This window comes from Myxocyprinus asiaticus, chromosome 26 (assembly GCF_019703515.2).
Source record: "Myxocyprinus asiaticus isolate MX2 ecotype Aquarium Trade chromosome 26, UBuf_Myxa_2, whole genome shotgun sequence".
Lineage (NCBI taxonomy): Eukaryota > Metazoa > Chordata > Actinopteri > Cypriniformes > Catostomidae > Myxocyprinus > Myxocyprinus asiaticus.
Genome location: NC_059369.1, coordinates 16,545,818 through 16,558,076, shown reverse-complemented (window position 1 = coordinate 16,558,076; position 12,259 = coordinate 16,545,818). Strand labels below are relative to the sequence as shown.

Genomic DNA, 12,259 nt, shown 5'->3' with positions numbered 1-12,259 from the left:
AAAGTGCAATATTTGCCCTCTAGAATTGATTTTCAGGAGCATTTTTTACCTTTATGATGGCATTTTTTTCTAGCATATAACACAAAAGGTGTGTTCATTTATGCCAGATACTTAAAGGGATAGTTCTGCATGCTAAGTGATTCCAGCCAGGTCTCCTAAGCAACCAAATTGGCCCGGTTGCTAGGGTGGGTAGAGTCACATGGGGTAACCTCCTCGTGGTCGCTATAATGTGGTTCGCTCTCGGTGGGGCGTGTGGCGAGTTGTGCGTGTATGCCGCGGTGGATGGCGTGAAGCCTCCACAAGCGCTATTTCTCCGTGGTAACGCGCTCAGTAAGTAAACATGATAAGATGTGCGGATTGACTGTCTCAGACGCGGAGGCAATTGAGATTCGTCCTCCGCCACCCGGATTGAGGCGAGTCACTACGCCACCACGAGGACTTAGAGCGCACTGGGAATTGGGCATTCCAAATTGGGGAGAAAAAGGGGGAGAAAAAATAAAGGGGGACAGTTCACCAAAAAAATTCTCGCATCATTTACTCAACCTCATGCCATCCCAGATATGCATGACTTTCTTTCTTCTACTGAACTCAAACAAAGGTTTTTTGAAGAATATCTCAGCTCTGCTGCTCCATACAATGCAAGTCAATGGGTACCAACATTTTGAAGCTTCAAAAGCACATAAAGGCACCATAAAGTAATCCATATGACTCCAGTGGTTTCATCCATGTCTTCAGAAGCAATATGATAGATGTGGGTGAGAAAGAGATCAATATAAAAGTCTTTCTTTTTTTTACAATAAATTCTTCTCCCTGCCCAGTAGGTGGTGATATGCATGAAGAATGCGAATCGGCAAAAACAAAAGAAGAATGTGAAAGTGGAGATTTATAGTAAAAAAAAGGACTTAAATATTGAACTGCTTCTCACCCACACCTATCGTATCGCTCCTAAAGACATGGATTTAACCACTGGAGTCTTTTAGGTTACTTTTATGTTTCCTTTATGTGCTTTTTTGAGCTTCAAAGTTCTGGCCACCATTCACTTGCATTGTATGGACCTACAGAGCTGAAATATTCTTCTAAAATTCTTCACTTGTGTTCTGCAGAAGAAATAAAGTCAAACACATCGGGAGTGGCATGAGGGTGAGTAAATGATGAAAGAATTTTCATTTTAGGGTGAACTATTCCTTTCAATTGAATCATACCAATAACTAGATAGGCCTGGAATAAAATATGAAATATATACATTATTAGATAACGTATTACAACAGAGGAATTCACTATCAGAGCCCCCATATTTTAGATATCTGGGGAATTTTTGTCACTTTTGGTGGCATTTTTGCCTTGAGCACTGTTTACTTTCTGACCTTGGTGCAGATACCTGTATCCATGCTTACACATTCACACAAACTTTTGTCTTTTGTCATGGTTGGAACTTATTGATTTCCATTGTTTTCAAACTGAGCTAATGATATTTTCTATCAGCTAGTCATAACCCTCACGCAAACCTTTCATCAGTATATTATTTAGTTTGTTTATTTACCCAAAGAAACCATTGGCTTGTCTCCACTATGTAGGCAAATCCTGACACACATGCACAAACACACAATATCATTCACACTCTTGGTATGAGAGTGCAGAGTAATTTGTTAAATGCTGAGGTGTGACGTTCAGTCTTTGTGTTGTTACAGACAAGGTTTAGGGTCCGGCTACATCCCATCAGGAGAGGCCCTGCCTGTTGAACAGCTGCAGTCAGACTCATTCTACACTGGCCGAGCAGGCCACACAGATGAGCTGCCCTCCTCTGCCAGGCCCCGACCTGTAGGTGGGACTACAGGTATGTGCTGACATTATTAACTGGAAGGAAACTACTTAAAGTAGACGAACTTAGACTTACAATTCTAAAGGAATGTGTACAGTATTCATGTAAAAATTCTATCATTTGGAACCAATACTAATGGGTTTAAACACACTAGGAATTCTGTGAGAATCAAACAAAGACAGGTCCTTCCTGTCTTTATCTTTAGAACATTACTTGTATTGGAATAATGTTTTGCTAGTAGACAACTGAGGAAAATCACATGGGAAGCTTGAAAAATCCTGAAAGTTTTTCTTTAAATGAATATTTATTGATTATTTATTTATTTATGTTTGAATGTTTCAATTCTTTATAGCTGATATCCTACAGGGGCAGTTTATCCTATTATTAATCATAATAGCCCTATTTATGAACTTGTAAATTACATTTATGGCACTGTATTCTTAACATTGTTTGTGTTTATTTACAGGTTCTCAGCTGCACCATATAACCCACGTTGGTCTGACGGGTCGTGTAAGTGAGAACCGGCATCCTGGTGGGTTAAACTGGGGCCCGTATCATGAAGACGACAACAAGCTCGCTAACAACAGAGACCCTGTAAGTTTAAAATGCTCTGTAGTGTGTTGTCTTGAAAGAGTTTGATGTCGCAACCATGAGCACATTAAAGGGATAGTTCACCCAAATATGCAAATTCTCTCATCATTTACTCACCATCATGCCATCCCAGATGTGTATGACTTTCTTTCTTCTCCTGAACACAATTATGGATTTTTGGAAGAATATCTCAGCTCTGTAGGTCCATACAATGCCAGTGAATGATGGCCAGAACTTTGAAGATCCAAAAAGCACATAAAGACAGCAAAAAAAGTAATCCATATGAATCCAGTGGATTAATTAACGTCGAATCCCTCGGCTAGTCTGAAATCGGCAAGGGAAAAATGTTCACTGCACACCCTCAATATTTTGAGTGACTCAATGGGTGTATTGAGTCAGCGAGCAGCCATAACTTCAGTTGCTCAGGATCATTGATAGGGAATCTGTGAAAAGTTCATCTTTTCTCTTGTGATGATACCCACGGATGTAATCTAACGTTTTTCAGTAAGTTGAGGCATCCAGAATAAGAGCAGGCAAGTGCCATTTTGAAAAAGAAACAGATACAAATACAAGTCTTTAGAATTTTTAACATTCCACCTCCTGTGTTGTACACAGCACTGCACTTCCGTATTTTTCCCATTTCACGCATCAGTTCTTGCATGAACTTGCCAATGTGTTTTTCGTTACACGAGAGGCAGCTTGAACTCTGTCCCTCATGAACGTTCATACCACAACTGGCCGGAAGCGAACATTTTTTGTAAAATAAAAGTTGTAAATATTGAACTATTTCTTACACACACCTAGCGTTTCGCTTAATTAATACACTGGAGTTGTATGGATTTCTTTTAAGATGGCTATATGTGTTTTATGGAGCTTCAAAAATGTGCCTCCCATTCACTTGCATTTTATTGTGTTCAGCAGAAGAAAGAAAGTCATACACATCTGGGATGGCATGAGGGTGAGTAAATGATGAGAGAATTTTCATTTTGGGTGAACTATCCCTTTAACATATGATCGTCCAAATGTATGCATCAACCCAGCAACTTAGACACAATGTGATTGTTCCAGTCACAACCAGGCCTATTTACATATAGAAGTCTTAAAGGTACAGTAGCAAAACCAGGCTGTTTAATTAAAAAGGTCAAAGAGGGTGGAAATTGTCATCAATACTAAATCAATATGGGTTTTGATGCTTGAAACCTTGGCTAGCAATAAATGCACTTCAGGGAGGAAAATACTGTAAAAATGCCACATATTTAAGTGTAGAATATGTTATCTTTAAATTCTGAATTCTGTAGCTCTTCTTTTTTCTGCCTCTAGAGAGGCTTTCCCTCACTTTTCCAGTTTTTAAGCTCTTCTTTTATCTTGTTCTTCCATGCTTTCCTTTTTCCCCCATTCATTTTTTCCTTCCTTCCCTCTTCCTATTTTCTCCATCATGTCTTTGTGTAGGTTCATGGCTCTCTTGACTACACCTCCATCTCTGTGTTACAGACTTCCAGGAATGGCCTAAAGGAGTCATCTGCCGCTCCTCCCCAACTTGACTCTCTCAACCTGGGGTACCCTCCCTCCGCTCCCCCCGAGGAGCCTTCCCTTCCCAACCACTCATCTGCCTCACTCATCAAAGCCATCCGAGAGGAACTCATGCGGCTTTCCCAGAAACAGGCAGCGGTACCCAGCTACCACAGTTGAGACCTGCCCCTGTGGCTCCACCCGGCGTAAACTGCATTACACTGCATTACACTGCATTGTACTTCCCATGGAAGTGGCTTTTTTGAGATGATGATGATGATGACTCTATGTCCTGTAGTTGCTGTTGCTGCCGCCCAGTGGCACAAAAGCATTAGGACAGGAAGAGTAGACATTTATCCTTTATTCCCACATTCCTTTCCAGTTATCTCCATAGTGAAGTTGTTCATGAACACATGCAGTGTCCCGAAACTTCGGAAGAACCTTTTTTACCTTCTATTCAGTGAGGTGTCATTGCAGCCTATAAAGTTCAGTAGCTATTAACTTCTCTATATTGACTGATATTGAAGCAAATTGTGGCTCTCATTCTGTTAGAGGTGTGTGTGAGTGTGTTTTTATTTTCACATTGTGTTGTTTCTTTGCTGTGTACACTGCCTTTATATTTTAACAATTTTATACCTTGCACTGGCTCATGTAGATTCTAAACTAATTTCCATATTGTCCAAAACACTTTTAAATTAATTGTCATGCCCTATTTTCTTTTCTTAGTGTTTTTCTCAGTGTAAATATTTTAGAGGTACACTACAGAGGATTTCTCCTTTAATTTTTAAATCCTTAAATCCATGTTCAAAACCATGGTTTTGTCTGACCCAGAGTCACTACGGTAAGCCAGTAATGATTTTACATTCAGAGCTGTCTGGTTCGATTTGGCAGGACATTTAAGGCTTCTGTCATTCATCTTAGCTCAGTAGGTCCTTAAAATGCAAGTGAATGGTGATTTCTCTTTTGAAGCTCAGAAGCTTTGTTGGTTTTGGTTTAGATCTGTATTTATATCAGTATTTATACTCACAATGGTGCGTTTGCGAGTGGAGAACATGAGATTACGTCTGTATCATGGCAACGCGAATACGTCACCCGAGAGACCACTTGGACTCCACCCTCTCATGAAGCTTACCGGAAGCGTTTGATTATAGTTAAAAAGTACTTAAATATTGATCTTTTTCACAACAAAAGTGATCGTGTCACTTTAGAAGACATTAATTTAACCGCTGGAGTCGTATTGATGACGTTTATACTGATTGTCTGTGATTTTTGGAGCTTCAAAAGAGAAATCTCCATTCACTTGCATTTTAAGGACCTACTGAGCTAAGATATTTTTCTGTTTTTCTTCAAATGTTTTCTGGTGAAGAAAGAATGTCATACACACCTGAGATTTCATGAGGGTGAGTAAATAATGGCAGATATGCTACTTGCTTTCTCAGACGACGTACTTTCTGGATAGACATCTTGTAGGACTTACTATCAGTGACTCTTGGTGTAGCTAGGCAGATCGGCTCTTATATGATCACAGCAACCATGGGTACATCAAAGCGTCAGATTCATCTGTTCAGAAGAGCAGTGCTGAAGCTCAACTGATGTACAAAAAACAAAACAAAACAATGTGTTCCTCTGCAGGTAACTTGCAATTTTTTGTTTCAACCACAGATGTCGAGAGAGAGCCTAGAATTCTGTACCGTACCTTTAATTATTCTATTCCTTTTGTCTTCTTTTTGTGCTTATTTTTTGTTCTCCATTTAATGGCCATGAACCACACATTGCCTTTCAAACTAGACAGTATTGAACTTCATACAGCATTGTCTTAATTGCTATTGGGTCCAGTAATAGTATTTGAAGTAGTGACATGTTTCCCCTCTGCGTATGCCTTTATTATGTTTGGCATTTACAGGAAAGATCGATATACAGTTTATTTTCTGTCAGTGGAGGACACTGTCTTTACAATAAAAGAGTGTTATGAGTTGAGTGCTACTTTACTCGTCCCTCAGTTGAAAAATGTACAAAATATCATGTTTACAGTAACACACTTATGATAGAAGTCTATGGGGCAAGACATTGCACTGGAAAACTTTTCAATTTAGCACTATTTTGAAAGACTTTACAGCTCACCTAACACATTGGTTTATGGACAAATTAATACAGGCGCTTTAACAAAAATGAGCTGCACATTTCTGCTTTTAAACCCTCTGGAATACCTTGCCCCATAGACTTCCATTGTAAGTGCATTACTGTTAATGCGATTGATTTTGTTTTTACAAACTGAGGGACAAGTTGAAATGATTTTCTGTGGTAATCGACAGCATTTCATAAACTCTTTCAATTTATCTGAACATAACTTGGAACGTTGCTTTAAAGAGATATTCCGGGTTCAGTACAAGTTAAGCTCAATCAACTGCATGTTTGGCATAATGTTGATTACCACAAAAATACATTTCAACTTGTCCCTCCTTTTTTGTAAAAGGTTTTTGGGTTTTTTGTTTGAGGTTATAAAAGCAGAAATGTGAAGCTTATCATTTTATAGAAGTACTTATGTTAATTATTCTGTTAAAGCACGTGTTATTTGAGCTGTTAAGTTGTTTATATCATTGATTACAGGGTTTACGGCCTTCCATCGTCATGGCAATGAAGTTGTAAAATTGAACATAACTTTACAGAAAAGATTAGTAATCAATTTTATCACACTAAAATCAGGTTAACATTGATGTTGTTTATGTCTTGTGGCTATACTTTTGAAAAAGTGAGTATTTTAACATTAACGGAGTGGCCCCCGTTCACTTCCATTGTAAGTGCCTCACCGGCACCCAGATTTTTGCTGCTTTTTTTTTTTTTTAAGAAAAGGAGGGACAAGTCTAACTTAATTTTTCTGGTAATCAAAATTATGCCAGAAATGTAATACATTAAGATTTATCTGGAATATTCCTTTAACTCTGTCCATTTGTTTGACAGTTTGTTTCCTCAAAATGTGATTTTGGAACTAAGAGAATTCAGTCTTGAATAAATCAGTAAGTGGTGAATTACACCCATAGTGTACTCTCCTGAGTACTTGCAGTATTACTACTGTGTAAAAGGTATTTGAAGACAATACTCCATATTAAAGATATGTAGACAAGTTTGAATTATTTAGAGTCAGAGTATTTTAAGGTCAGGGTTAGGCCTCCGAAGTGTATTGTTTAATTTCTGACTCCTTTCCTCAACTGTATTCTGTGGCCAAGAAGTGCTCATCATTCCATAGCAATAATGTTTTTTAGGATGCAGTGTTGCTCATTAAACTGCTGTTGATCAACTGTTTATACACTATGTTCTTTTATGACTCCATGCTTTTAGAGCGTTTGGTGTGCTAGAAGAGTATAAAACATGGTCACTGTAACTATAGTGTTAGATTTCACTCTGTGAAAGTCTCAAGTTCAAAACACTGATCCTTCAACTACCTTATTTCATGCTTAAAATGTGTTCTAGCCTTTGTGATAAAACTTTTTTGTGTGTGTGTTAATGTTCAAAACAGGAGCATTATCTTGTTATTTCTGCCCTTGTTTATATGTTTGAAGATTTTTCTGCATACCATTTTGATGTTAAGTTTAAGTCAGGTTGGAATTTCATTGATCTGTAGTTAAAATTCTACTGATACTTTGTTTAAGTGACAATTAAAAAGTATTACTACAGTGTTTCATGTTGTTTGCCTCATCCAAATATATTAAGTCACGGATATGAAATGCAGAATCCTGATTGGCTGTTTTTTGTTTCTAAATCAATTGTCTTTGATTTAGACACAAATAAAAAACTAAATCAAACCATAGGGATTTTGTAGCTTTTATAGGGTTTTAGCATGGTGCCTATGCTTTATAAAGGTTACGACGAAAATATACTGTATTTTAGAGGCTTTGTTAAACCAACTAGTTCAAAAATGACTGAAATGACGTATACAGACCCTCTAAAACATTATTTCTTCATTTTGGAGAACTTATATAGAAGTTCAATGGTATTTTCAATCCAGACAGTTGTACAATAAACTAAATGAAGACTGCTCTTGAGTCCCTCAATCAATGAGATTGAAATGCTCTGCAGAGAGTGTTCTACCTCCTCTTCTGCATTTACAGTTTAAAAGCGATAGAGGGCGCCAAATGCTTTATAATTAATGTGAAATAATTCAGAGAACTTCAATAACTAAAATATTAACTAAATTCCAATACTATATAATTATCAACAAAAAATAAATCTTTTTTCGAAAAAGAAATATTAATTAAAATACATTTAGAGAGACCTTATTCCTAATTCTTTTTTGTTCTTTTTTTTATTTTATTTTATTTTTTAATTTATTTATTTATTTATTGGTCTTTGGATATATTGTGACTGTTTAATTTGTGAGTGAATTTCATTTGTTTAAATCTTTGTAAGAAATGTGCAGTATTACTAAGGATACAAATTTTGATCCGTGTGACATAATGTTTGCTGATTACCACAAAAAAATAATTTTGACTCGTCCCTCGTTTACTTATCGCGGAGAGTAGCATGAGCCTCCACATGCTGTGATTCTCCGGTGTCATTCACAACAAGCCAGGCGATAAGATGCGCGGATTGACGGCCTCCGCCACCTGGATTGAGATGAGTAACCGCGCCACCACGAGGACCTACTAAGTAGTGGGAATTGGTCATTCCAAATTGGGAGAAAAGGGGATAAAAATAAATAAATTAAAAAAATCAAGATTACAGTGAAGCACTTACAATTGTGGGGACAATTTTGGAAGGTTTGGAAGGCAGAAATGTGAAGCTTTTTTTATTTTTTTATTATTTTTTTATAAAACACTTACGTAATTCTTCTGGTAACACCTGTGTATTATCTGAGCTGTGGAGTTGATTAAATCTTCGTTTTTACAGAATTACAAGGCTTACAGTGTTATGTCGTCATGGCAACAAAGTTGTGAAATAAGATAACTTTACACAGAAAAGGTTAGTAAGCAATTTAATCACACTTAAATCTTTGTAGTAATCAACATAATGCCACAAATACTATACAAATACAAATACACAAATACTAATTATGTCATAGTAACTTCACATCACAATTCTCTCTATCTCTCTCTCTCTCTCACACTCACACTCACACACACACACACTGAGCTCATGTTTCTCTAGTGCACATATGGTACATCGGCAATAGGCACACTTGTGGTGGAGTGGAAACTGCAGTCCTGTTTACATTCTCCAACAAAAGGGCTCATCAATGTTTCAGCAGCTCTGCATTGTACAATTTGTCCACCATGTGTAATGTGACGAGCGAGTGCTAACATTTTCCTTGTCAAATGCAGGCTAATGAGACATATTTTCAGACCTATCTATATTTACCACCAAAGCGATGGTGTATGTGATATTGAGTTGTAACCAATGGAGGCCTACTTGCCTCAATTTTGTGTGATTTCCTATCCAGCAATGTGTTTTGTGGTTTTACACTATAGTTCCCAGAAGAAAAGCCCAATATGACTTGTCACCAGCATGTGTTTTGGTATGTTTCACTGTCTGTCCTCCTCAAGTGTTTCGCCGCTTTAATTCTTGACGTCTTCATTTCAGCTGAATTACAGGACAGCTGTCAACCGTAGATGGTGCCACCCATAAGAAGGGGGGGAAGGGGGCAGCTTTCAGGGGCCCAGCCACTGAAGGGGACCCAAGAGAGTTAGAAGATCAGAGTTCGTCCAGAGATCGCCCGGTGGAGATTGGGCACTGGACAGAGGGGGGCCCATTAGATAGAAGTTTTCAGGGACCCAGTTGGGGGTTTTGGTGGGCCTGACCATAGATGTGCTGTGCCTTCCAGACTTACTTGGTTAACCAGCTTATTTAGAATGATCATGGTGGCTGACAAGTTTTACCAGACAAGTTTGCTGGTGAACAGTCTGGTTGTGCTGGTCCAGCACTAACCAGCATAAACTAGCTTGGAACAGCATGGAAATTCAAAGACTGTTGACAGAATTCATCACAATGCATTTAACCATGTATTTATTAATCTCACAGCATTATCAGTATAAGAATAATTCACATTTAATGACCCCTGACTAGTTGATCTTGTTCATTTTTTTTACCCGATTGTTTTTGTTCGGCCCCAATGTGTGGCTCTGATGACTCTGATAATGCTTTATCACTCGTTTGGTCCTCACCATAATTGAGTTTCACTAAGGGCCTATCAGTTACAGTGGCCCTGAAACCCAACACCTCTGCTTGGCACACTGGGATGCGCAAGGACAATGCCACAGGGCCTTGGCAGGGGGAGTACCTGCTCAGGTAACCAGACACTCTGGACACCCCCACGAACCCATCACTCGCAAATTCCCAGAGCCTCACATTCATTCTCAGATGGAGCTACCAAGGTGAACTACTTCAGAAACAACTAAAAGCAGAGCATGCCAAAGATTTTAAGTTACAATTTGACAGATGTATTTGGAAGAAGTCTCTCAGAAGCATTCATGGGCTTCTGCACAGACGTTAATAAAGCTTTTGTAGCTAGACTTCCTTGAGTTCCTCTACAAAACATGTTGAGTCTCTGGACAAATCTTCATTGCTTGCAGCGAAGTCCTTGGAGGTCAATATTTCTTGGATCTTGTGCATGGAACCATGGAAAAACTTCAAACAGTGATGGTATCCTGAGATGCTTTTCCATATTAGGATCTCATCCATTAACTGGAACCTTGAATCAAAACAGGATCTGATTGGTTACTGAAAGTTGTTTTATTTCTTGCGCAGTTAGTGCTTCTATCTTCTGCCATGATGCACGGGCTCCCTTGCTCATCGCTGCAGTACTGTTTCGGTGGTCCTCCAGAGGTATCTGCCGAGCCTGCTCCAGACCTGAACTCAGAAGTCTCCAGAAATGGCCTAGATCTTTCCATAGGCCCAGCCATTCTCACCCAGCCTGGTCCAAGAAACCCAGTCAGGACTGAGAGCCAGCCTTCATTTAGCTGCATTTCCATACAGACCAAGACTAATGGGAGTCACCCCAAGGCCGAAGAGCTGGACAAAGACAAAGACAACCACCACACACTTCACTCCTATCCAAGCTCAGAGGGGTTCTCAGAGGAAGAGGATACCCAGGATAAGAGCCCAGCCCTGAACACCAAACGGCCACATATCCCTCGCCCATCCATCATTAGGCCAGCCAAGGTAACAACATAGCGAAATACCATAGATGTGTTGATCCTCTGAACTTTTGATATGGTGTCAAACCTCTTGAAATAAAATACTGGAAATGCTCTTGCAATGCAAGAGTCCTGTAAAGTAAAATGTAGTATGATCTTAAGATGGAGATTGAATGAGTCAAACTGTATTAGGGTAGGAGACAATAAGTAAAATGTTGTCTACTGAGATGCTCTTTTAACCTCTTTATCAGTATCAGTGTGTGTGTGCATGTTTAGACAAGCCATCTAAACTTATACTCACACACAAGTCAAACTGGTTGTGCACGAGTTTTATTCTCCCCAACTTTAGAGACTAAAATGAATAGTTCACCTTTCAATTTCATTGTATTGAAACAAGATGCAGTGACAGTGAATGGTGACTAAGGCTAACATTTTGCCTAACATCGACTTTTGTGTTCCACAGAAGAAAGAAAGTAATCTCAACTCAGAGTCATCATCTAAAGTAACTAATCACAATACACATGACATTACTGCACAAAAAAAAATACAATAAAATATATATATATATATATATATATATATATATATATTGTATGTATGTATTTATATAATAATACTACGTATAGTAGACAATCAAAAAATTAGAAATGTCACAATAACCTTTACTGGATAGACTGCAGCAGAGATGCCCAAACCAGGGCGGGCCAAAATTGGCCCATGATGACCTTTAATTTGGCCCACCTTGCAATGTATGACAAGAGGAAAAACCATAAAAATATGCCATTGATGCCACTCTTCATTGCATTAGTTAAGCAGATTGCAGAGTATATGTACGTGTATATATATACATATTTCGGCCCACGGCCCTAAATCAAGTTTGATTTTGGCCCTTCTTAGGAAAAAGTTTGGGCACCTCTGCAATACAGTATAAGCAAATCCTGCCTGGTAGATAAAATTATTTAATGACATATATTTTTGAAAATGTGCCAAATGATGTTTTAACTGACAGATTGAGAGAAAGACTTCCCATTGGCTCTGGCCTTTTAAACTTAACTTGATTGTGAGCATCACTGTAAAGGTTAGGAGCTTGGTCTGCTGTTGTTTAAGATTAATTTAGGTCTCTGTCCATGACCATGGCTTAAAAGCTCCATATGTGCAGGGCTCAAACCATTTGTTAGCGTGTGCATACAGTATGTGTATGTGTCTGACTGCC

At 38.5% G+C, this 12,259-nt stretch overlaps 2 protein-coding genes and 1 long non-coding RNA gene across 5 annotated transcripts in view; 2 read left to right on the top strand and 1 right to left on the bottom strand.

The window, feature by feature from the left end:
* The window catches only part of LOC127417278 (UPF0606 protein KIAA1549-like), a 93,910-nt gene extending 87,151 nt beyond the window's left edge, over nt 1–6,759 (top strand). Inside the window, exons 19-21 of one of the 2 annotated variants that reach the window (XM_051657179.1) lie at nt 1,689–1,834; nt 2,286–2,413; nt 3,902–6,759. In XM_051657179.1, the coding sequence (XP_051513139.1) occupies nt 1,689–1,834; nt 2,286–2,413; nt 3,902–4,099 (472 nt within the window). In that variant the 3' untranslated portion in view covers nt 4,100–6,759. Of the gene's footprint in view, nt 1–1,688; nt 1,835–2,285; nt 2,414–3,859 lie in introns of both variants that reach the window. The other variant, XM_051657178.1, reaches the window with a different exon arrangement.
* Nucleotides 1–12,259, bottom strand: part of LOC127417294 (uncharacterized) — a 511,839-nt gene that overhangs the window by 362,674 nt on the left and 136,906 nt on the right. The window lies entirely within an intron of this gene.
* The window catches only part of LOC127417291 (protein FAM107B-like), a 212,003-nt gene that overhangs the window by 147,282 nt on the left and 52,462 nt on the right, over nt 1–12,259 (top strand). The gene's annotated exons all lie outside the window — the stretch shown is intronic.